This window comes from Phacochoerus africanus, chromosome 2, assembly GCF_016906955.1.
Source record: "Phacochoerus africanus isolate WHEZ1 chromosome 2, ROS_Pafr_v1, whole genome shotgun sequence".
Classification (NCBI taxonomy): Eukaryota; Metazoa; Chordata; class Mammalia; order Artiodactyla; family Suidae; genus Phacochoerus; species Phacochoerus africanus.
The window spans coordinates 263,911,839-263,937,304 of NC_062545.1; the positions used below are offsets into that span (position 1 = coordinate 263,911,839).

Consider the following 25,466-nt stretch of genomic DNA (forward strand, 5'->3'; position numbering starts at 1 on the left):
CATTTCTTGGTGGAAAAGAAAAATAGAATATGGCCAGACTGGCATTAGCATAATTCACTCCGAAAACTGCTGATCTATGCAGCACAGTCTGAGAGATGGTCACTGAAAATGAATTCAGCCGGCATGTTTATTATTTTGTTCCCTCCAGTTCTCTTCAAGGCCCTTGGAGAGGAAGAGTGGGCAGGACAGAGGAAGAGCCACGGTTTCGCCCGTGTGGTTTGCGTGGGAGCTCTAAAAGGAGGCGCTCTCGCCAGCAAACGTGTCCCTGACGCGGTGCTCCAGAGAAGGGCAGCTCGGGTTCGATGGAACATATGGCGTAAATATTATTAATTCGTAATGAAGCAAAATTTACACCCGAAGTGGAAAGGGGAGAGCGAGAGCGCATGGTCGTTAGCAAGAGAAAACGCTGGCTGTTAAATTTAGCTGGCAAGACAGAACACATTCAGATATAAACCTGAAAGCAGAGAAGACCATTGTTTACGACAAAGTTGCTGTTGAGACGTCTTGGTACATTTTAAACGGAGAAATCTATTAACTCACCGTTGTGCATGTTTTTTCCATTTCTTCCTGCCTCCTTAATTACTCAGGATGCTGCCTGGGTGTGTGTGGAGGGAGAGGCGAGGGGCTCAAGGGCTGAGTCCTACTGCCCCCAGGGCTGCCTCTTCCTCACCTGGAGACGTGTCCCTTCTCCTGGTCACCATGGCTCCCGGGAGCAATACAGGGCCACGGATTGGGAATGGTGGCTGCAGGACCTAAGAGTCTCAAATACTGGTTTTTCATGCAAATACCCTTAATTATAGAGAACAAAGGGATGGAAAGCTCACAAAGCCTCTCACACAGAGACAGATTTGTAGGGATATTTTTGAATCATCCAATTCTAGTCTGAGAGCATTTTAAGAATCCTCTTTGCTAGAATCATCTTCTCAATTCTTTTTAAGAATTTTCAAGATTGGAGTTCCCGTCGTAGCTCAGTGGTTAATGAATCTGACTAGGAACCATGAGGTTGCAGGTTTGATCCCTAGCCTTGCACAGTGGGTTAAGGATCCAGCGTTGCTGTGAGCTGTGGTGTAGGTTGCAGATGCGGCTTGGATCTGGCATTCCTGTGGCTGTGGTGTAGGCCGGCAGTGACAGCTCCAATTAGACCCCTAGCCTGGGAACCTCCATATGCCACGGGAAGTGGTCCTAGAAAAGGCAAAAAGACAAAATAATAATAATAATTTTCAAGATTGCATATGAACAGAGCAGATCCCTGAATATGTACTCAGCCTCTCACACTAGAGGTCATAAACACAGTGGCTTCTGTGTGTGGGCAGTCATGCTTGATTGAACTCAAAATTATTTTGGGGGAGTTCCCATCGTGGCACAGTGGAAATGAATTTGACTAGCATCCACGAGGACTCGGGTTCGATCCCTGGCCCTGCTCAGTGGGTTAAGGACCCAGCATTGCTGTGAGCTGTGGTATAGGTTGCAGACGGGCTTGGATCTGGCGTTGCTGTGGCTGTGGTGTAGGCTGGCAGTGACAGCTCTGATAGACCCCTAGCTTGGGAACCTCCATATGCTGTGGGTGTGGCCCTAAAAAAAAAAAAGACAAAAACACCAAAAAAAAATAATGATAATTTTTGGAATCCTCAGCACTCAGTATATATATATAGAGAGAGAGAGATTTTACACAAAAAGCAGTATTTCTAGCTTCTCTTGAAAAATCAAAAGCTCTGGTGATACTAGCCCAGCAATAGCCTTTCTTTTCAACAGAGCAAGTGCTCTTCAGGCTGCCACAGCCTGCCCTCCCTGTCTTTCGAGATCCCACCCACTGGCCTTATTTATGCTTTCTGGGCCCCCAACATACCCCCACAAGATTGTGATTCTCATGGTATGTAATTTTACAACTTCTCCCTCTCTCTTATGTTTTAGTAGAATTTTATTAGGAATTAACAGGAAGCATCTGACAGAGGCCTTTTGTTTCTCCTCCCTCCTTCCTGCCTGGGACTCAACCGTGATGGCTGGATTCTGAGCAGCCATCTTGAGATCATAAGGCACTTGCTCAGGATGGATGAGAAGACAGAAATTGGGGAGCTAATCACATTGTGGGGTCACTAATCAGCCCCAGAGCCCTCACTGTCAAACTTCCTGTTATATGAGAGAAAATTAATCTCACTATTTAAACCACTTGGAGAGGGGTATCTATTCCTACAAGTGAAATCCATTCATAAATGAGTCAGATGGTATCACGTTAAGAAGTATTCTCAGGGGGAAAAAACGCACTTGTTGACTTTCTTGAAAATCCTACTGCCTCATGGAAATAATAACCACAAGTCTCCCATTTCACAAACAGCTCCTATAATGTAGGCAGTGGGCTGGGTCCTTTAGGATATACTATATCCCAGCCTCATAACCCTGTAAGGCAGGAGAGATTATTCCCACTTTACAAATGAGGGAACTGAGACTCAGAGAAGAAAAGGGATTTGCCCAAAGCCCCACAGCTATTATGTGCTTGGCTCTGAAGCCAGATGCCAAAGTTTGTGTTCCTTCCCCTGGGTTTTTTTCTCCCCAAACTAACACAAAGCCCATCTCAAAATCACTGACCAAATGTGACCTCAGATTTACTAAGATGGCAAAAATTTCTGCTGATACATCTGCTTGCCATCCTATCAGGAGTATCAGAGGGCTAGAGTTACAATTTATAAAATTCATTTAGAGAAAATATATGACAAAACGCTATCCAATTTGAGACTTCTAATTACTCACTTTCATGAAGAAAACTATGAAGTGTGATTTTGAGGTGCTAGATTGAAATATTAAAACCAATGAGGAAAAAAATAACAGTAAATTTAAAAAAAAAAGGGATGAAATAAAAACAACAGCAACATGGGATGCTGGCAGATGGTTTCTCTGGCGTATAACACATAGTCCTAGGATGCTGGCAGCTCCATCCCCATTCTATAGGACCACTGAGGTTCAGAGGCCATCATTAACTTACCCAAGGTCACACAGCTAGTGAGTGTTTCTGTACTGCCCCAAAGTGCCCCAGAGGGTAGAGCCAAGTTAATGAATAATCTCGGGAGATTAAGTGGCAATGGCTTATTTCATAGGCTGCAGCAAAAACACAATTTCTTGGTCGCATGTTTTAGCTTTAAAATTCATGCAAATTTTCTATTATACTCTATGATAGAACCACATTATTTTTATGTTAGAACCAATGTATTAAATTATTTATCAACTGAATTATTTAACTTTTCTTTTCTGAAATTGACACTTTGGAAGGATGTGCCTTCTTTCCCTGCTGTGGTTTCATAAATGCTCAGCACCTAGCCATGTACCATCCCAGTTTAAGAAGCACCAGCTCTATCTGAGTTCAAGGGGCAATTATTCATACGTGGTCTAAGGACCTAGTTCATGGTAATGCACAATTGTTTTTTAACCACAAGCATAATGTTGTCAACGCTGCCACATCCATAACGTTCATTAACTCGATCAACAAACAAGAGTCTGCTATGTGCCAGGCTTCGTGCCAGCTCCTGGACCAATCCAACCCCAAGTGGGCCCTGACCTGGCACCACAGATCCTCCCAGGCTTAGTCAGGGAAGTGGGACTAGCCTGATGTGGGGCCAGCCTCTGCCCTGCACGAGCCAGAGAGGGCTGGTCTCACTGACCTTATGAAGGTACGGAAGCCTGTTGGTCCCAACTTCATTGTCCCCTTGATTCCCAGGAACCGGATAAACAAGTTTGCCATCCTGTCCACCAGGCGCAGGTAGTTGAACTGCTTTGCATACTTGGGGAACACCTGCTTGAGGCAGATGGAGGGCAGGTGGGCTTCAGGATTTGCGTTGCCAGCCAAGGCATCGGGCGGCTCGCTGTCAGCAGGATCTTCTTCTGTGGCTAACGGCTTCCCAAGCTGCCGAGACCTGCAGCACACAAGGAGTTAATGATAGAACCAACACCACCGGGAGCAGGCTTTCCAGCACACAGCACTCTCCCTTGCAAATTCTCCTCTCCTTTAGATTTATAGCAACCTTAGGGAAGGGAGGATGGTATTATCACTATTTCTATTGTAAAGACCAGAAAGCTGATCTCAGAGAAGGGAATCTGCTCAAGGTCACATGGCTAGGGTGTGGCAAAGCCAGGACTCCAACCCAGGACAGGGCCAGAACTCGAGGCTTATGCTTCCTCTGTTCTACCGTCCTGATTTCCCCATATGAATGACTTCCTTTGCTGTACTCATGATTCAAGAGAATACTCTATTATGAAGCAGTCTGGGTTTGATTTCAAACTCCTACTTATGGGTAGTAATTGAATAATTAAGAAATATAAAAATCTCATTGAGGGCTGGCAAGAAGCCACGGGCACAGTTCAATGAACAATTTGCAAAGATACACCAGTTACCCAATTCTAGGAATAGGCACAATTACATTTTCTGGCTTAACAATTTTCTTATTTGGAACTCAGACAAAGAAATATATATATATATATATATGATCATAGTGTTGTGATTCCTTAGTCTTAGATTTTTTTTTTTCTGAAATTATCCTGATACTCGAGAAAGTTCACAGCCAAGTATGCACCTCCAGCTCACAGTGTTCTCACCTTCAGGCCCACAGATCCAGCCATTCCCAGTTCACCCTTCAGGGTGGCCCCAGGAACTGACACCACCATTTCCCCTCACCCCAAATCCGAATTCCCCATTTCCTCGAATGTCACCATCATCTGTCGGTGACCCAATCAGGAAACATCAGCTTGTCCTCCCCCTCTGCCTCCCTGTTCCCTGTAACCTGCTCCACCCTCGCCCGCCCTGCCTCGTCCGCACTCTCCAGGACTCTAACTACAGGTCCTCCTGCCTCTGGTCTTTCCCATCCACAGATCCATCCTCACATAGCACCTGAGGTGCCCTCTTTATTTTATTTTTTATCTTTTAGGGCCACATCTGGGGCATATGGAAGTTTGTGGGCTAGGGGTCCAATCGGATCTGCAGCTGCCAGCCTATGCCACAGCCACAGCCACGCCAGATCCAAGCCACCTCTGCAACCTACACTGCAGCTCACGGCAACGCCAGATCCTTAACCCACTGAGGGAGGTCAGGGATTGAACCCACATCTTCATGGACACTATGCTGGGTCCTTAACCTGCCGAGACACAACGGGAATGCCACCTGCTAAAATAAAGCAGACCTGGCCAGGTTGCCTACTTCCTACACCCCTTCAGGGTTCCCGGGCGCCTGCACGACGAAGTCTGTACTTGTCACTTTGGCACACAAAGCCCTACCCGATTTCCTCTCCACCCTCATTTCCTGTCACCGCCCTAGACACACTGTACCTTCAAGACCTTGACCACTGCCCGCCACCCCAGCCTGCTGCTGCTGACCTGGCCTGGATGCAGAGACCTGCGCTCACTGCCCCTCTCTGCACCTGCATTTCATCTCACTCTCCTGTCTCCCAGCCTGCCCTTCGCTGATGGGGTGGGTGGGAGGTGTCACCCTTTCCACAGTGTGTATCCATTCCAGGGGCAGAAACCTCCTAACAGGAAAGAACAAATCTGACTCCATATTGGATGTGTTTCTTTCACTTTAAACTTTGTGTTCTATTGCTTTTGCTACAAGTTAATTACTAAAGAGATGTTGCCTATAAATTTAAATTACACATCAGGAGAACCCTGCCTCCCATGTAATCAGCATTAAGCTAAAAATACCTTTGTTTAGCTTACAGGAAGCCTCCTAACCAGGCCCACCTGTGAATGGCTCTAGGGTGGAAGAAATTAACATGCCCCTTCCGGAGTCTGGCTGGAATCAGCACTTTACCCTGTCCCCTTTCAATTATAAAAGAAGCCTGAATTCTAACTCCAGGAAAATGTTTTTTGGGACACTGGTTCACTATCTTCTCAGTCTGCTGGCTTTCTGAATATAATCTCTATTCTTTGCCCCAACAACTCATCTCTCAACTGGCCAATTGTGTGGTGAGCAGAACGAGCTCAGTAACACCCTAAGCATGATGCACACAGCCAACAATTATTGTGCAACTGGCTAAGAGATCCAAGAAAGGAAGAGCTACATCCCACGGTCCTGAGCCCAGGACCAAGGCCATTTTCTACTCTTTATTAAAGGGTCCCAGCCCCAGTGCTCCCACTTCTAAGCACGCCACCAGTCACCAAGTTGGGCCGTCATGGTATCTTCATACCTGCTTTTCTCTGCCTCTGAGGACATCTTCGGCCCTGGCTGCCTGGCACATTTCTGTTCCACTTAAAAACCCACTCGGATGCTCCCTTTTTCCACTCCCATCCCTGGGACTTGATTCTTTGCTCTTCGTCAAGCTGCATTGCATTTGCTTACGTGCCAATCCCTCTCACTATTTTGTGAGCTCTTTGAAGGCAAGGACCACATCTTATTCAACTCTATTTCTATAGGACTGACATGTATTACTTGCTTGGGAAACGTTTCAGTATTCATCGAATTGGGAAAGATTGCTTTTAAAATCAAGGTAAGCCTTGAATCAAAACATCAAGGTTATGGTACCCGCCGCCAAAACTCATTTAAATGGGAAAGAACTTCGAAAAAGAAACGGTATAGTTGAGGGTCCTACCAAAATGGCCATTTCTTCCTGTTGGTCCAAGGAACCAGTCTCTGAAAAAGAGAACCCCCTTGTGTGAAGGAGAAATCCTATAAGTGCTGTTCATGGGTCCTTCTAAGTGAGTCTCAAACAAGGACAGGGAGAGGGCAGAACCAGAGCAGCGCAAAGGAAACCCTCCTCTAAAGTTCAACAGTGCAGCTATTCACAATGGCCAAGACACGGAAACAACCTAAATGTCCATCTAAAGATGAATAGATTAAGAAGATATATATATGGTGGAATACTACTCAGCCATAAAAAAGAAAAATAATGCCATTTGCAGCAACATGGACGGAACTAGAGACGAGACCCTCATACTAAGTGAAGTAAGTCAGAAAGAGAAAGACAAATACTATATGATAACACTTATGTCTGGAAGCTAATATATGGCACAAATGAATCGTTCCACAGAAAAGAAACTCATGGACTTGGAGAACAGGCTTATGGTTGCCAAGGGGGAGGGAATGGGATGGACTGGGAGTCTGGGATTAGATGCAAACTATTGCCTTTGGAGTGGATAAGCAATGGGATCCTGCTGTACATCACAGGGAACTATATCTAGTTACTTGTGATGGAACATGAGGGAGAATAATGTGAGAAAAAGAATGTGTGTATATATGTGTGTGTGTGTGAATGGGTCACTTTGCTGTACAGTAGAAAATTGACAGAACACTGTAAACCAACTATAATGGAAAAAATAAAACTCATTAAAAAAAAAAAAAGTTCAACAGTAAGGGATGGTTCCTGGGATACAAAGGGGAGGGAACTGATTCCCCTGGGAGAAGTTCCCAGGGGGCCTGAGATTGGGTGGGGTAGGGTGGGTGCAATTCTCCTACAGCCAAACTGGGTTTTATCATCTCTTCCTTGAATTTAAGAGTAAATAAAATTCAGGCAGTTATTCTTCAGATGAAATAAAATGTTTTCAACATTAAGGTTATAGGAAGAAAGATGAGGAAAAAAGCTGCACGGTTACTAGAAATTAGCTCTTAAATGCCTGGATGAGTGGCAATCACTGTCTTTATAAGCACTCATGAAGCTTTTGTTAAAGATTTGGAAATGTATGTGACAATGAAAATAGCTGAGAACTCTTTTTTCAATTTTTAAAGTTTTAGAAAATTTCTTTGGAGTTCCCGTCGTGGCGCAGTGGTTAATGAATCCTACCAGAAACCATGAGGTTGCGGGTTCGATCCCTGGCCTCGCTCAGTGGGTTAAGGACCCAGCGTTGCCGTGAGCTGTGGTGTAGGTTGCAGACGCGGCTCGGATCCTGCATTGCTGTGGCTCTGGCGTAGGCCGGTGGCTACAGCTCCGATTTGACCCCTAGCTTGGGAACCTCCATATGCCACAGGAGCGGCCCTAGAAAACGCAAAAAGACCAAAAAAAAAAATTTAATTTATTTTCTATTTTTTAATTTTTGGCCATGCTTGTGGCATATGGAATTTCCGGGGCTGGGGATTGAATCCATGTCACAGCTATGACAACACCAGATCCTTAACCTGCTCTGCCATCAAGGAAACTCCAAAAATAGTTTGGGGTTCTTTTTGGCTGTGCTTGAGGCACGCGGAAGTTCCCAGGCCAGGGATCAAACCTGCACCACAGGAGAGACCCAAGCTGCTGCAATGACAACACCAAATCCTTGAGCCGATGGGCCATCGGGGAACTGAGAACTCTTCAATCAACAGAGCTTGTCCCACTATTATGATCTCATCTGCTCTTCACATGATGCATGAAGCAGACTGTTTTTATATACCCCTGTTCCAGATGGAGAAACTGAGGCACAGTGAGATGGAGCACACGTCATTGTGAACTGGAATCACACATCAGTTCTAACCAGGGCGCTTTCCGCGTCACTGCTCCATTATTCTAAAGCACATTAGGATTCCCATTGGGGGGTTACCACATCCAGAGGACTGTTATTTATTTTTTGTTTTTAAGTAATTTAAAAAAATTATAATAGTAATTCCTGTCCTTCGTAGGTGTTTTGAGAAATGTATAAAAGAATCAGAATCACCTGTCATCCCATTATTCAGAGATAAACACCAAAAATATTTTGATTTCTTATCTATGTTTATAAAGTTAGGATCATATCACAGGTAATTTAAATCCTTCTTTTTACCCTTTACCTTATATCATAAGTGTTTCTCCATAGCATTTAAGTATGTTTTCAGAAGTGGTTTCTCATGGACACGTAATATCGGAATATTACGTATTATGCCTGGACCATGATTTAATTGGCCATGACAATGGGTGTCTACATGGCTTGTCTTTGACTAACTAGAGTCTGGTGGCCAGTCCCCTAAGCCATGTGCTCCCTTCCCAGAAACATAACGTGTTACAGCCAGAAGCAGCCTTGATGACCATTCTGTCCAATGACATCATCTATTTCCGTTTACCGTGGTCTAACGCACATGCATAAAATTCACCATTTCAACCATTTCCAAGCATACAACTCACAAAGTTGTATAACCACCACCCCTCTCTAAAGTTCCAGAAACTTTTCACAACGAGGTCCTTTAAGAGAAGAAACGAATCCCAGGTAGCCAGGATGTTAGCACTGGTGGGTCATCTGACTGGCAGATCATCCAGGGTGGTGGCCTTAGCTTGGGGGGTGGTGGTGGGGGAAACAACCTCCAGGGCACCTGTCAGGCTGGGAGGGTTTTCCAGATGGCACGTCACAGGATGGCTCCCTCCAGGTCCGCAGCCTGCGTCCCGCCCCCTCCCCCACCCACAGAGCCACTTGGAAGGAATTTTGTTTTCTCTATGCCACATTACTTTCAAGGGTTCCTGCACTCACTGGATGGCTGGCATTCCCCTTCCTTCCTGAATCCCAATTAATAACCTCAAGATGAAAAGGGCCTTCAAAACCACAGATATTTTCATGGCCTCAAAACCACAAATTCAGGGGGAAGTGGTTTTTCTCAACTGGAAGAAGGCAGTAAAGATATAGCTGATATTGAAGAGGACATAAAACGGTATTTGGCTCAAGATAATTCCAATGATCACACTGAGATCCAAGTTATCACAAATGCTGTAAAAATCCTGTTTTTACTTAATAGCATTTTAATGGAAAAGTCAGGCTTGTGAAATAGAAGTGACTGGTCAAGAAAGTATAAATCAGGCTTACGAGTCCTTTAGGGTAACTTTTAAAATTGAATTTGGTATATCCTTGATTCATTAAAATAGGAGAAAAAAATCCTGGAATGTTTTATCTCATAATTTTTTCAAATAAAATGGAATTTTGTTTTATCAAAACTCTTGTGAAAAAATACCTACCGCTCTTCTGGCTGGAAAGCCTACTGTTAAAAATCATTTCTTGGGGACCTACATTATGTCAAGCAGCTGAGTACCTCTATGTGATCTCATTGGGTTCTCATAACAATTTTACAAGGTAGGTAGAAACTAGTCCCATTTTACCAATGAGAGTCCCAGAGGACCTCACTATGTGCCCTATGTCACAAATCAATAGTGGAATCAGAATTTGTGCCTGTTCCGTCACACCCCCAGGCATAGCTCACTAGGTAATTCTTGTGCTAATTTGATTTAAATCAAACCAAAGACTTTCCTTCTGAGGTACAAACTGTATACAGTCTCAGACAGTAACAAATTAGGGAGGCAGATAAAGCAAGGTACAGTTTCAGAGAAAGTGTGTGAATTTTCTCCGAGAAATAATTCCTACTTTTACTGAAGTACCCCTTCAATAATCTAGTTCACACATGAACCACTTCCCAAGTAGTTACCTGTCCTGCCTGTTTTGGCTACCCAGGTGAGGTGGACACACCTGATCCAATGGGGGAAGACTAGACCCACCCACAATGACGAAGCCAGGTGGGAGTGGCCAGGTGAGCATCCAGAAGTGGGATGAGTATACAGGAGGAGGTTTGCTGGGTGTTAGTCGTATGCAAGAAGGGAAACAGGTGGGGGGGATATAACCAGAAAGCCAGCATGTGTCTGGGTCTTCTGGGATCTTGAGTGTCAGATGAGGGAGCTTGGATTTGGCAGTGAGAAGATGAAAAGGTTGTGGTGGCTTTTGGGGAGGGGGTGGAAAAATCAGAAGTTCCGAGAAGATGAATGAGTCTGCCAGCAGCATGCATTGTGAATATCGGGGGGCGTGGATGATGTTAGGAAGCTATTGGAACACTCGAGGTCAATGATTCTGAAAGCGAGGTCCAGCAGCATCAGCTCCACCTGACCCCTTGTTAGAAATGCACGTGCTCGGCCCCACCCCAGACCTACAGCCTCAGAAACTTAGCAAGCCCTCTGGGTGATTCTGATGTGGTCTGGAGGAGAAGAGTCACTGGTCGAGGTGAAAGAAGATGGATTTGGCAACTGCTTGACCACAGGGGACAGAGAGAGAGAGCGAGAAGGCCCTGGATCACGTTCCCGGGCAACCCCATGGCTTGGCAGGAGAGCCTGGTGGGCAGCAGAGCCACAACGGCAAAGGGAGGTAAGCAGGTTTCTCTCCCTGCTGTTGGGCAAAGACATGTCCCTTCAGCCCCTTGGGGGCTTCAAATGCATACTGGCCCTCCTGAAGACACTGCCAACCGTGCACCAGTGAAGTCCCTTAAATTAACCCAGCAGCTAATTTAAAGAGTTGGAGGATGAAGCCACTAAAAATAAACATAACTACCATGTAGCCCGGCTCTGTCATTTGATAAATCTCTTCCATCACAGAGGCCCCATTTGCTTGATGGTGATGCTATGCTATTTGAAGAGAGGGCGGTCGATGGGTTTCTAAACTGATGAGGAAAGGGACTTAATGAGGGATCTGGCTGATGTTCTAGTCCTTGCAACAACTAGAGCCATGCTGGGGCTATTCCCACCTGCTCTCCTAGGTTCAGCGTTCCTCCGAACCTGCACCTGGCCGCTTCCGCCTCCCTCAATTGCTTACCTCCATAGCACACCTGGTGTAACATCAACAACAACAAAACCCAACGATGATACTGGCTATGTGCCAGGAACGGCAATCTTAAAACATTTCATCTTGATAAAACCCTAGGAAGCAGGTATTATCATTATTCTCATCTTACAGATACAGAAACCAAGGCACAAAGATACAAACGAATTGATTGGTGGATCCAGGATGCAGACCCAGGCAGGCAGGTGCCAGCCTCCTTGTCTCTATCCAATGAACTATGCTGCTTCCATACACAGGGAGTTATCAGGCACACAGGGCATGGGAGTCTGGAGGGCTACTTGTAACATTGCCTTTACCCTGGCAATGATCCTTATGAATTAGGTACTGTAAGTGGCTTCATTTTGCCGATGAGGAATGAGCTTAAGAGAGGTCAGCCTACTTTCCAAAGGTCACTCAGCTATTAAATGCTTGAGTGAGGATTTGAACAAGATGTGTTTGAGTTCAAAGCCCAGGAACTTTCTACTCCATCATGTTACAACTCAGTGTAGTTACGAACCTTTCCTGAACTCATTTTCTTCTTCCTTACAACGGAGAGAAGTCTCTTACTTCCGAGGGAGAGTGGCTGGGAGGGCATTTAGTCTGAGCCTAGCACAAAACTGTTGTGTGATTTAGGATCAAAACCATAGCCTATCTACAGAACATCCAGTTGATTCTGCTGGGTTGGGAGGGGAACAGTTGTAACTGACCTCAATGAGACAGTCAGTGATTATCCAGACGGGCTGTGCTGGGTTTTGCTTTGTTTTTTCCCTTTTATGCACCTATGGCATATGGAAGTTCCCGGGCCAAGGGTCAAATCAGAGCTGTAGCCACCAGCCTATGCCACAGCCATAGCAACACCGGATCCGAGCCACATCTGTAACCTACGCCACAGCTTAGGGCAACGCCGAATCCTTAACCCCCTAAGCAAGGTCAGGGATCAAACCCGAATCCTCACAGAGACAACATCGGGTCCTGCTGAGCCACAGCAGGAACTTTGAGCTGTTCTGTTTTGAGTGCCCATCAAATCAACCTCTGCTTTATGGTTATGGGCCCACACAAGTCACTGACACACTGTACTTGTCACAAGTGTGAATTAATAACAGAGGGTGCCTCCCCCCGGCCCACCCCTGCCGATAGCACCAGCAGCAAACCAGCTCTCTGTCACTGCTTGGGGTGAATTCCCGGAGGCACTGGGCTGTGGGTGCTGCAGGAGCATCTTCCTGTCAGGCCAGGCAATTAACTAACAAAAGAACAAACACGCAGTCTTAGCCTAATGTCCCCATTCCCAAGGATCCAGAACTCAGGCTGTTTCCAAGCTGGAAGTGCCTTTAGGGGTCACCGGGCCCAGCCCTTTCATTTTCCCGATGAAAGGAACTGACAGCTCATTTTACAAAGACCTCCCAATCCAACTCTTTTCCAGCAGGGCTCTCTCCCCTCTGCCCCTCTGCACAGAGCGAGTCTTTGCCTGGGTGCCGCTTGCTCTCTTTGTCTCTGGACATGGGCAGTTGGAGTCAGTGAAAAGGACTGTCACTCAAGCTGGGGAGGGACGCTGCCAAGCGACTCCTCCCCATGGGGTGCCTGTCTGGGGGCCGGGGGTGTGGGCTCTGGGGGTAGATTGGGGCGCTGTTGGAATCCCAGCTCTAGATTCTCCAGCAGGCTGACCTCAGGCAAATCATATGACCTCAAAGCTTATAATTATGCTATCCTCTTATATAAAATGGGAATAATAACGGTAAATAATAACGGTACCTAACCTACAGGATGGATGTCATTACAGAGAAAACGGATGCCTGGTACCTAGTACTGTGCCTTAATACCCATAAGCCACTTGCATTATAATCATCAGCATCTTTATCTCCCATGTGCCATCATCTCAAGAGACTCGCTGTCTGGTCTCTAGCCTCAATGGGCGAGATTGGCACGCATCTCCGGGAACTCGGGTGAATATGAGCTCACTTTCTGACAGTCTCCCCCTCCCCAGCCGAGGTGACTTCAGACTGTCCTCTGGTTCCTTCAATGGCTCCAAGGCTGTCTGGGGAATCTCACAGCAGGCTGTCCGGGGTCAAACTGCAACTCTCCTCTGAACCTAAATAAATCCTCTAAAAGAGTCTCATCTTTTCGGGCTTCACTGGCTAACCGCCCCTTGTCTGATACCCTGGTTCTCTACTCCCGATTACTGATGTCACAAAATTGTGCACAGAGAGGGTTTCTTCTGCTCCCCACATAAAGCAAAAGTTAAACTGGGGAGGAGAAGGGGCCCTAGTGATCATCTCGTCTGGTTTTGCTTTTGAAATTACTGGGAAATACGGAGTTCCCATCACGGCTCAGCAGGTTAAGAACCCAACATGGTGTCCCTGAGGATGTGGGTTCCATCCCTGGCCTCACTCACTGGATTAAGGATCTGGTGTCAGCACGTGCTGCAGTGTAAGTCACAGATGTGGCTCAGATCCGGTGTTGCAGTGGCTTTGGCGTTCGTTAGCCGGCAGGTGCAGCTCCAATTCGACCCCTAGTTTGGGAACTTCCATAGCTGTAGGTGTGGCCGTGAAAAGAAAAGAGGAGTTCCCGTCGTGGCGCAGTGGTTAACGAATCCGACTAGGAACCATGAGGTTGCGGGTTCGGTCCCTGCCCTTGCTCAGTGGGTTAACGATCCGGCATTGCTGTGAGCTGTGGTGTAGGTTGCAGACGCGGCTCGGATCCTGCATTGCTGTGGCTCTGGCGTAGGCTGGGGGCCACAGCTCCGATTAGACCCCTAGCATGGAAACCTCCATATGCCGCAGGAGCGGCCCAAGAAATAGCAAAAAAAAAAAAAAAAAAAGAAAGAAAGAAATTAATTTTGGGAAGTTGAGGCAAAGTCACTTGCTTGGCAGGAGGTATCAAGGGAAAAGTGGTAACAAAGCCAGGCCCAGTTCTTCTGACTGCCTGTTCAGAACCTTTAAAAAAGAAAAAGAAAAAAGGGAAAAAAATCCTAAACCATGATTGAGTAGAAACACCAGAGTGGCCAAAATTCTGATGCTGAATGAGAGGCTTCATGGCTTCCGGCTGCGCCAGCCGGCACAGAGGAGAAACCTTTGTGCTGAAGGGCCGCAGGGTCCCTCTTTAAACCCACTAAGTGTCTGGCCACTGTCTTTCTGTGGATGACCGAGCTTGTGCTTAGCTTTCCACCGGATCCCAGAGGACCTGTTTTCCAGGGACCAGGCTCGGCCTGCCCGAGGTCCACTGGACAGAGCCTTGCTGTCGGGCAGCGAGCTCGGGGCCAGCAGGGCTGGTCGCCGTGTGCCTGGCCTACCTCGTCATCCACATTCCACATTCCTCCCTCTTCTGATTCATGCTCTTTCCCAGATTGTCTGCTTGAAGAATGCTCATCCTTCAAATCTGTGATTCCATCATCGCCTTTTGCAGAAAGCTTTCCGTGGCTTTTAAGGTTGAATCAACCCTGCCTTTCCATGTAAACTTCCAGGCTTTGTACGTCATCATCACACATTATTTTTTCTGCAGAGTATAATTATCACAATCACAGCACAATTACACCACATGGTTTCTGCACAATTGTCTGTCGGATCCCCTTTCTCCCACTGCACTGAAGCTGCACCTCTCACACTCGCTTATGACTGTTGTTCCTTCATGGTTCCTGACACACGGTAGCTGTTCAAAACAACTGACAGTGAATATAGTCATTGTCTCAGTGAGTTCTATTAATTAATCTATTAATTCTATTAATTAGATGCAATGATTGTCTCCAGTTGACTTCTGAAGATGCTGAAGCTTTGAGAGGTTCTGTCAGCTGCCTAAGGGATGAGGCTGGGACCAAAACTCCGTGTCTTGACTCTAAAGGTCACTTTTTTTTTTTTTTGGCTTTTTTAGGGCCACACCCAGGGCATATGGAGGTTCCCAGGCTAGGGGTCAAATTGGAGCTGCAGCTGCTGACCTACGCCCCAACCACAGCAACGCCAGATCCCCAACCCACTGAGAGAGACCAGGGATCAAACCCCCATTCTCATGGATACTAGTTGGAGTTGTTTCCTCTGTGCCACAATGAGAACTCCCTAAAGGTCGCATTTTTAACCCCTACCCGGCCACACCCCCTGCCCTTCTGGTTGCTAGAATGCATCTTTCTTCCTCTTCTTCTATTCCAGCTACTGGGAAGATCTGACTACACTTGGGGAAAACAAGTATTTCCTAGTAGCAACAGCAAGGCACCGTCTGTGTGACAGTTGTAATCAGTGGTTGTATTAGCCTCTGTTTTACCACCTCCAAAATTAGCAGAAAAGGCCAACTCGAGCTTTCGTTGTATAGCTCTGCTAATGAAGGGATCCTTTTAATTACATACTCAGAGCCTATCTGCAACACAAAGCATTTTAATGCTTAAACACAGTTCTGCACCAAAGTATAGGGCTGTGTGAATCCAGACAATAAGTGGGGAAACCCATGTTGTAGTCATCCTTTGCCTAGACTGTAATTCTCTCTGGCATTCAATTTCATCCAAACCCCGTTCCTTTTCGATGGTAATCCTAATTCCCTTTTGTCTACTGTGTACCCAGCAAACCCTTATTCAGGGATTCGGCAGGCATATCCCTGGCCAATATCCACCCCGCTCTGGATTTCAGATGAAATCTGCTCGCTTTGTGAATTTCACTTGTCACTGATTTACAGGGTGGCCACTGGCCAAACCCTGACACATGGGCATTGAACATGAAACCATTTTCACACAACTCTGTCCCAGGGGCTTGTGGCGTTTGCACCCAACTTTGCAAGGCAATTCTGTGTGTGTCATTCTACATGGGATTTTCACAAATATAAGTGCAGACACTTGGGGCTGATCCCACAGGCCTCTCTCAGGCTGGACTGCCCTGACTCTGAGTTTGCAGTTGGTCAAGGAAAGGGAATAATTCTTCTTGAGCCTCCTCTGGGCCAGGAACTCTCAAGCGTGTGGTTTATCCTGCTTAAGCCACGCTAAACCTTAAGGTGGCAAAATTAACATATACTCTGGAGCCATGTTTGGGCTAGAATTCCGGCCCTGCCCCTAGCCAGCTGGCGACCTTGGGAAAGTGTCTTAATTTGCTCATGCCCTGGTGTCTTTACCTATATGATGGGGATGATAATTCTCACAACACCATAACACTGTTGTGACCATTAAATGGCTCATGCATGTAGAACACTTGGAAGCGTAACCAGCAGGCAGTGAGCACTCGGGCAGTCATAGCTCTTGCTGTCCATGAGGTGAAGCTGAGCTCAGGGAAAACAAAGTATGTACTCAAGGTCACACACCTGCTACATGGTAATCAACTGGTGAGCTGGGCCTGTCTGACTCCTCAGACTATTCTTTCCAGGCTTCCAGTGAGATTGGGCAGCCCCAGGCCTTTTTCCACTAGCCCTCTGCTAGGAGATGGTGATCACAGCCCTTGCCAGGTGGGGCAGGACCTGGAGAAAGTCGCTCTATGCTGATCCCCTCCTGGCCTCAGTATGAATGGCTGGCTTCTGCTTTTACTGCTCCGAACACTTTGCTCTCTCAAGGGTTGCCATGGACCTCCTTGACCTTTCTCAAATGCACCTTCTTCATAGCGTCCGAGGCAGTAGGCCACTCTCTTTCTGAAACTGTGCCCCTGCATATGCTCCTGGTGTTTTTCCATTCTCTGCTTTTCTTCCTCTGAGGACCCTTGTAGTAGGGTCCTGCCCTGCATGGTCTTCCTGGGTGGTCTCCGCGAGCCATGGAGGTGCTTCCAGACCCCCTGGCGATGTTCTGTCCACCCCCTCTCTCCAATAGCCAGGCCCAAATCCTGCTCGTCCTGCAAAGCTCATTTCAAATGACAGCTAGCCCCAAGCCTTCCTGATTCCTCCTACCCCAAGTACCCTTTCCCAGATTCCCCAAAGCACTTCCCATCAGCATCTCTCTTGTGAAATCTGTCATTTTATGAGTTTATGGCCATTTAAGTCTGTGGCTTCTTTCCCCTAGACTGTGAGACTGCCAAAAATAGAATCCATTTTTGTTCCCCTCATAGTATTCTACATCATTAAAGGCGATGCAAGAAAGAAAGAAAGAAAAAGACACGCCAATAAATGACTGTATGAGAAAAGTATTAAGACAAATAACATGAATAATTTGGTATAATTTTGCCTGAAGGCAAGAAAACGGGCAGGGCAACCTCTGGATATCATTTTCAGCTTATGGTTGTATAAAGCCATTTTTAGAACCATTAAGATTCTGTAAAGCCAACAATAACTTATGGTAATAAGAATAATAGTCATTCTGGTTCCACTCCTTACTAGCGGTATGGCTTTGGGCAAATGGCCCTATGGCTCAGCCTCCATTTCTTCTGTAAAATGCAGAGAGTCAGCCAATGGAAACCTGCTTACAGGGGTGTGGAGGGACTCAACCCAAGGACGTAAAACAAGAGGCTAGCATCTCGGCCAGAGCTTAGTAGATGCGAAAGCAATGGTACCTGTTATCATTCATTCAATACATATTTATCAGACACCCCCTCAAAAATCAGGGACATTGGGTTGGCTCAAGCTCAACTTCTTTCAAGAAGTTTTTTTTTTTTTTTTTTTGCTTTTTAGGGCCACAGGTGAGGCATATAGAAGTTCCAAGGCTAGGGATAGAATCAGAGCTATAGCTGCTGGCCTACGCCACAGCCATAGCAACATGGGATCTGAGCCAACTCTGCGACTATACCACAGCTCACGGCAATGCCGGATCCCTGACCCACTGAGCGAGGCCAGGATTGAACCCTCATCCTCATGGATCTTAGTCAGATTCGTTTCTGCTGCACCACAACAGGAACTCCCACCTTCAGGAAGATTTAACTGCCTCTTCAAATCCATAACATTCTTTTCCTCCAAGAACTTTGGTCCTAACAAAATTAGATTTTTAGATAATGCAGCTAGTAAATTAGGCAGGCATATTAGTAATCAGGTCCAGAGAGAAAGCCTTTTTCTTTTGTGCAATTTGAATTCCCTTAACATAGAGTTGTTGTCAAAATCCATTAAAGTATTTAATTTCTCTTGTCACTGACTCATTCCCCGAGCAGGGACCCAGACAGTTCGCAGTGGTGTTTCTCACAGAAGTACTAAATGTTTAGTTATCATGGCACATTTTTTAGATGGTGTCTCCCTGATGGCTCTGGAGACTCTGTAAAGGTGGCATAAGTTCAAGCACAAGGTTAAGGTGGGGCGGCAAAGTGGTGAGAGTTGTAGGGATAATGCAGCAAGCAGGCCTGGGGCTGAGCTCCAACTCGGCCACTTGCCGGTTGAGTGACCATGGGGAAGGCACTTAACCTCTCTGGGCATCAGTTTCCTCATTTGCGAAGGGCGACAATAATACCACTGTACAGGGTCATGGTGAGCACTAAATGGAATGCCAACTTTAAAGAAGCTCCTAGAATGCCAGACATACCACTGGTCCTCAATACAAGACAGCGTAAAGATCTCAGCCGTCTGGAGATGCACAGACTGGAGGCAGAGGCACCCACGCGCCACCCTTCCCCTGGAGCAGTGTGCTTATCATGTCACAATGGTCAGAATCACCGTGTCCTGACACTCTATCCTTTCACAGTGGTCTCTTCAGACACCCATTCAAATAAATTAATCTCCCCTTTTGACCGCCTCACCTGGTGGGAGTGAAAGGTTTCCATGCCAACGAGAACAGGACACCCCCACCCCAAGAAAGAAATCAAAAGAGAGTCTGTCACTTTGTTTCTCTACTAAGGAGCACAGAACTGAAGTCAAGAGCTGGCCGCTTCCTTGGTTGTCATGGCAACATTGGCCGACCTTGCCCATCCTGCAAATGCACCGGCCAGCAGCGGGAGGGCGAGGGGACGTGGGCGGGGGTGGCGGAGAGAGGAGGGCGGTGCAGCAGAAGCGCTCCACAAGGGTGTGTGAAAGAAGAGCTCTGCCTGTTTCCAAAAAGAAAAAAAGAAAAAAAAAAAAAAAACAGCTGGCAAAAGTACACCCCTCACCAGGGAATGGAGAAATTCCAGTTTTTATGATGATGAACAGATACAGAGCCCACCATCAAGGCCGGCTCAAACCTGGTGAACGAGCGGTTATCACATTCTCAGCCACAGCGCAGAGGTAGGAAGGGCGCCCTTGTGCTTCTCCCGTCATGCTGAGGATCTGAGAAGTGGCTGAGGCTGACGGCGACGGTTTGATGCATAATCTCTGGAGCAATTTCCCATCCATGATCTAATGCAACCTGAGTAATAGCTTGGGGAGAAAAGAGCAGTGTGCCCATTTTATAGGCAGGAAAACAGAGTGCTGTGACCACAAACCCATGAGACAACTTTCATTTTCACTTTTCTGGTTTGCTTTCTGCCCCCTGAAAGGCTTAATCTGTGCCAGCATTTGAACTTGCCAAACACGTTCAACTCTTTTCCTCATTTTTTTTTTGTCTTTTAGCCTTTCCTAGAGCCACTTCCCGCCGAATATGGAGGTTCCCAGGCTAGAGGTCTAATCAGAGCTGTAGCCGCCAGCCTACGCCAGAGCCATGGCAACATGGGATCTGAGCCGCATCTGCGACCTACACCACAGCTCACGGCAATGCCCTATCCTTAACCCACTGAGCAAGGCCAGGGATCAAACCTGCAACCTCATGGTTCCTAGTTGAATTCGTTAACCACTGCGCCACGACGGGAACTCCTCTTTTCCTCACTCTTAAGCTGGGTAGAGCTTTTTAAAAGTCACCAAGTCCAACCCTTGCTGATCACATCTACCCAGATGTCCCTTTATATCTAAGCTCAATACAATTTGTTCCCTGTCCCCCCTCCCTCAACACCCCACCCAACCAGCCTCTGTTTCCGTATTGTAATTGGCAACTTCATCCTTATAGAAAGCCAAATTCCAAAGCCTCGAGCGAGCCTTGGCACCCCCCTCTTCCTCACCCTGGTTTCAGGGGATGTGTGCAGAAGCTCCCCCCCCTCCACTGTCCCTCTTCAGTCAGAGGCTCTGATTCAAATATTCTGGGGGTGGGGGGTCGTATCAGTGGAAGCAGGGAGCACAGTGGTTACCAGCAGAGGCTGTGGGGTCAGCGTGCCTGGGATCTTGCTGATTTCAGACCCCTCTCGTTTTGATCTCTACCACAGCCTTTTGAGATTACTGTGTTTTTTTTTTTTTTCTTTCCCTTTTCTTTTCTTTTTACGGCTGCACCTTCGGCACATGGAAGTTCCCAGGCTAGGGGTCGAATCAGAGCTGCAGCTGCCGGCTTATGCCGCAGCCACAGTCACGCAGGATCCTCACAGACACTGTTGGGTTCTTAACCTTGCTGAGCCACAGCAGGAACTCCACGTTATCCTTAACGACTCCCATTTCCCACACTTCCCCTGTGAGACACAGGCGTAGGGACATAATCATCTGGATCGGCTGGACTCCCTCATAACCAACACACGAACCTCTTCCCTACCCAGTCATAGGTTTCTTAAGAGCAGGGGCCTGACTCACAGCCTCGGGAGAGAAGGACCCGACTGAGGGCCCCCTGGGAGCCAGCCCGGCCGGGGACCTACTCCCCAGTGTGACCCTTTTTCACTGTGTGGCCTCCAGGAAACAACCAGATAACAGCTCGAGGTCTGCGGCAGGCCGAATAGTGGCCCTAAAATCCTGGAGTCTGGAGTTCCCATTGTGGCTCAGTGGTAAGGAACCCGACTAGTATCCATGAGGCTGCGGGTTCGATCCCTGGCCACGCCCAGTGGGTTAAAGATCCGGTGTTGCCGTGAGCTGTGGTGTAGGTTGCAGAAGAGGCTGGGATTTGATGTTGCTGTGGCTGTGGTGTAGGCCGGAGGCTGCAGCTCTGATTTGACCCCTAGCCTGGGAATGTCCTAAATGCCTCGGGTGCAGCCCAAAAAACAAGAAAAAAAAAAAAAAGAAAAAAGAAAGAAAGAAAAGGAAAAACACACAAACAAACAACCCCCCTGGAATCTGGCAATGTGACCTTATTTGGAAGAGGATCTTTGCAGATGTAATCAAGTTAAGGATGGTAAGATTATGCTGGATTTTGATCCTGGGCCCTAAATTGAGTGGCAGGTTATCCTTGGAAGAGAAAGGCAGGTGGAGACTTGACGCAGACACACAGAGGGATGAGGCCACGTGAAGGGAAAGGGAGAGATAGTACGAGGCTGCCACAAGCCAAGAAGCGCCTGAAGCCCCCAAGAGCCCTAAAGAGCAAGAAAGGCTTCTCCCGAGGGCCTTGGGAGGGAGCGCGGCCCCATGTGACCTCGATTTTAGACTTCTGGCTCCCAGAATAGGGAGAAAATACATTCCACCACGTGTGCTGTATGTAACTCGTTACAGCCCTAGAGAACTGATACACGGCCTTAGTTTCCTCATCTCTGAAATGGGTGACCCGGGCAAGTCACTGTGAGAGCACATGCCCAAAAGTGACTAGAATAGGTAGTTGGACCAAATTAAACATGTGAAGTCACTACCTTGGAAACTTCTCCCCAGGGAACACACAGCTGGCTGCCTGGGTCTACAGTATCAGGCTGGTAAAACGTTTCACTTCAGGAACTAAGAGCCAGAAGGAGGAGCCACGGGCAGTCCAGGTGGGGAGGGGGGCGGACGGGATTGGGGAGGACGGGGTGTCTGTGTCCTTGTGAGGCTGGTAACTAGGTGCTGGCCCAGCCCTAGCCATGAGAAGACTGTTACAGTGGGTTTCACAAAACATCCGTTTCAGGAACAAGCCTGTGGTTTTAGGCGAGCTCTAGAGATAATAGTATGTTTTTCCACACACAGCCATGACATGTTCACTGAAGCTGAATATATCTAAATGTGATCAATTTCTTTCTTTTTTCTTTTCCTTTCCTTTCCTTTCCTTTCCTTCTTTCTTTCTTTCTTTCCTCCCTTCCTTCCTTCCTTCCTTCCTTCCTTCCTTCCTTCCTTCCTTCCTTCTTTCTTTCTTTCTTTCTTCCTTCCTTCCTTTCTTAGCCACACTCTTGGAATATGGAAGTTCCCGGGCTGGGGGTCAAATCTGGAGCTGCAGCTGCCAGCCTACACCACAGCCACAGCAACGCCAGATCCGAACTGTGTCTGTGAGCTACAGCACAGCTCACGGCCACGCTAGGTCCCTGACCCAATGAGTGAGGCCAGGGATCGAACCCACATCCTGGTGGATACTAGTCAGGTTCATGCGGACCCACAACAGGAATTCCAAAATGTGACCAATTTCTTAAGTGGCAGAAGCCCATCAAACTCTTCCAGAACATAGATTGTGGGTGGGTGGCAAGAGTGGTGTCCTCTGTTGCTCCAGACCTGAAGCAGCATTGGCTCTGGTTTGTAGGGAAGCAGCTGGGTGGGGGGAGATGAGGGTAGGAGGTGTGAGTGCTCAGAAATTGGTCCCTCTAAAGATGACGCTTAATTCTGCAAGGGAGTCAGGTCCTCTGGCTTCATGCATATGGATGACAGCCATAGCTGAATGATAACCTGCCATTTATCTTTCCCACGTCCATTGACTTCGGTTGGCTACTGAGAATTTGACTAGGAAACGCTCTGCCCCGACACATACCAATGATTCTCAGGCCCCGAACACAGCTGTGCTGGATTTGACTCTATTCTGGGCTGAGATAAGAAAGCACGGGTGCAGCATCCGATATGAAAGAAGCAGACCATGCCTTGGCGTCACATGGAGAGAGGACCAGAAGGCAGGCCAGCAACTTGGAAAGTGCTGGATGCTTTCTCTGCAGCCCTGCAGGTGGAGAAAAACATGGCTGATGAAGCCGATTGCCCAAGCTCCTCCATTCAGGAAACTCCCTGAGAGCAGAATTGTCCCCAAGCTGTGCCCACCTCCCTGTTAGCTGAGAGCTTCCTCACCTGTGGACACTGCTTTGAAACCTTGCAGCCTCAGCCTCCAGTCCCTACTCTGGGGATCTGGGTCCCAGGCTCTGCTTGGCCCCAGCGTCCTCCCCTTCCTCGCCAGCCTGCTGCTCGGGTCCCAGCATCCATGCGATCAGGTCCATCCTGGCTGACCACTAAGCTCCCAAGGCCAGGTCTGTCTAGCACAGAAGACAGTGACTCTGGCCCAACTTCCCCTGAATGGCCTGCAGGCTGCTCCCAAAAGAGCCTCGGGGCAATGGAATCAATGCCTTTAGAAAGGCTTCAAGTCACCAAGACTGGCAAATTCATGGTCCTCATTCTGTGGATGGACAAAAAGACTGAGCTCTGGAGACAGCAAGTGATTTGCTCAAGGTTTCCTGGCACTTGGATTGTGGGGGTCAAGAAGAACCCAGGTTGCCCAAGGGCCGGTACAGTCCGCTGGGACAGCATCCTTGGCTCTTCTTTGGGTCCATATCGGCTCTTTGCAGCCGGGACCCTGTCTGACTCCCTGCTGGCTCTCTGATGGCAGCAGGGGCTCAATTACAATTACTTAGACTTGGCTGAATGAGTCCCTTTGTAATATAAATCAGACACTGACATGAGCCAACAGGAAGGTGTGATTTCAAGATTCTGTGAACATGTCAACTCCTGGAAGGGAGGTGCTCTTTCTACCTATAAGATGGTGCGGAAGTAGAGAAGGATGTTGAAATTACTGGTCATGTCACTGTGTTCATTTCTTCCCTGCATAACTGTGACCTAGTGTCCACACAGCAACAGCTGTTGTTTATGGGAGGCTGCAGCATCCAGGCCCTGCACGGTGGTGGTGGGAGCTGGAACAGGTGGGAGCTGGAACTGTTGCCCTCATCTGGGCCAGGCAGGAACTCTCAGCCCCTCTTTATAGGTGGAAACTGAGGCTCAGGCAGGTTATGGGGTTTGTCCAAAGTCACAGAACTCACAAGCACTGGACCTTGGAGTCTACTCTATGCTGTTTCACCAAAGTCATGGTGTTCTGACACAAGAACCGTTATAATATGTAATGAGCTGTAAGGAGAATTTACTCTCCGCAGGCCTGTCATGTGGATGACTCATCTAACCCTTGCAACGATATTATAAAGTACTGTCTCCATCTTCCGTGTTAAGAAAAACAGGCCTAGACATGCGCAGTAACTTTCCCAGGTGATCCCTGCCTGTCTGGAAGAAGGGGAGCAGCTAGAGGCAGAGAGCTCAGAATATGAGGCTAGGGTGTGAGAGAGCCCTTGGGGGTGGGCTAGACTCGCTAGCTGTGTGATTTGGGGCAAACTGCTTTTAAAACTTTTAAGAACACTTTCATCAAAATTTACGTAACATATGTTTATGGTTATAACAGTTGAACCAAGTTTTTATGGATACAGCTCAGTGCCATTAAGTGCATTCATCGTATTGCCTAACCATCACCTCCATCCACCTCCAGAACATTTCCAAACTGAAACTCTGCACCCATTAAACACTAACTCCTCCTTCTCCCCTGCCCCCGGCCCCTGGCCACCCGCCCTGCTCCTTTCTGTCTCTATGACTCTGACTCTTTCGGCCCCTCATCTCAATGGAATCCGACAGTATTCGTCCTTTCGTGTCTGGCCTATTTCACTTAGCACAATGTCCTCAAGATCCACCCCCGTGATGTAGCTTGTCAAATTTCCATCCTTTTAAAGGCTGAATAATATTCTGTCATGTGTATAGACCACATGTTCTTACCCACTCGTCCATCAGTGGGTATCTGGTGGCTTCTAGGGGCTTTGTGAACAGTGCTGCTATGAACATGGGTGTGCACAGGAAACTTAATTTGAAGCTCATTCTGGGGGGTCTCCTACCCCAAACCTGAGCCTCCAGCTTTGCCCCTTCGCCATCCATCCAGTGCCTGGGCCCGGAGCCAAGGAAAAGAGATTCGTTCTCCCTCTTCCCCGTGTGGAGTAGCCAAACCGTTTCCCTCCGCTATCACCTCAGTTCACCAGCTCTGTCCATCCCTGTTGCTGTGTCCCATGATCCAAGCTGCCATCACCTGTCACCTGAATTCCAAGAGCCTCTTGGAATTCCAGGAGACCCAAGAGTCTCCCTGCTTCCAGTCTCCCCTTCCAACATACCCTCCGTGTCACAGCCACACTGCAGATCTGCTGTGTCATCCTGAGGCCCTAAGCCTGTCCCAGGCTCTCTTC

The 25,466-nt window shown here is 47.6% G+C and overlaps 1 protein-coding gene across 1 annotated transcript in view; it reads right to left on the reverse strand.

Moving 5' to 3' along the window:
* TTLL11 (tubulin tyrosine ligase like 11) overlaps positions 1-25,466 on the reverse strand; it is a 255,043-nt gene that overhangs the window by 39,941 nt on the left and 189,636 nt on the right. The window contains 1 exon segment of the mRNA XM_047768318.1: positions 3,651-3,902. Coding sequence (XP_047624274.1) covers positions 3,651-3,902 — 252 coding nt within the window.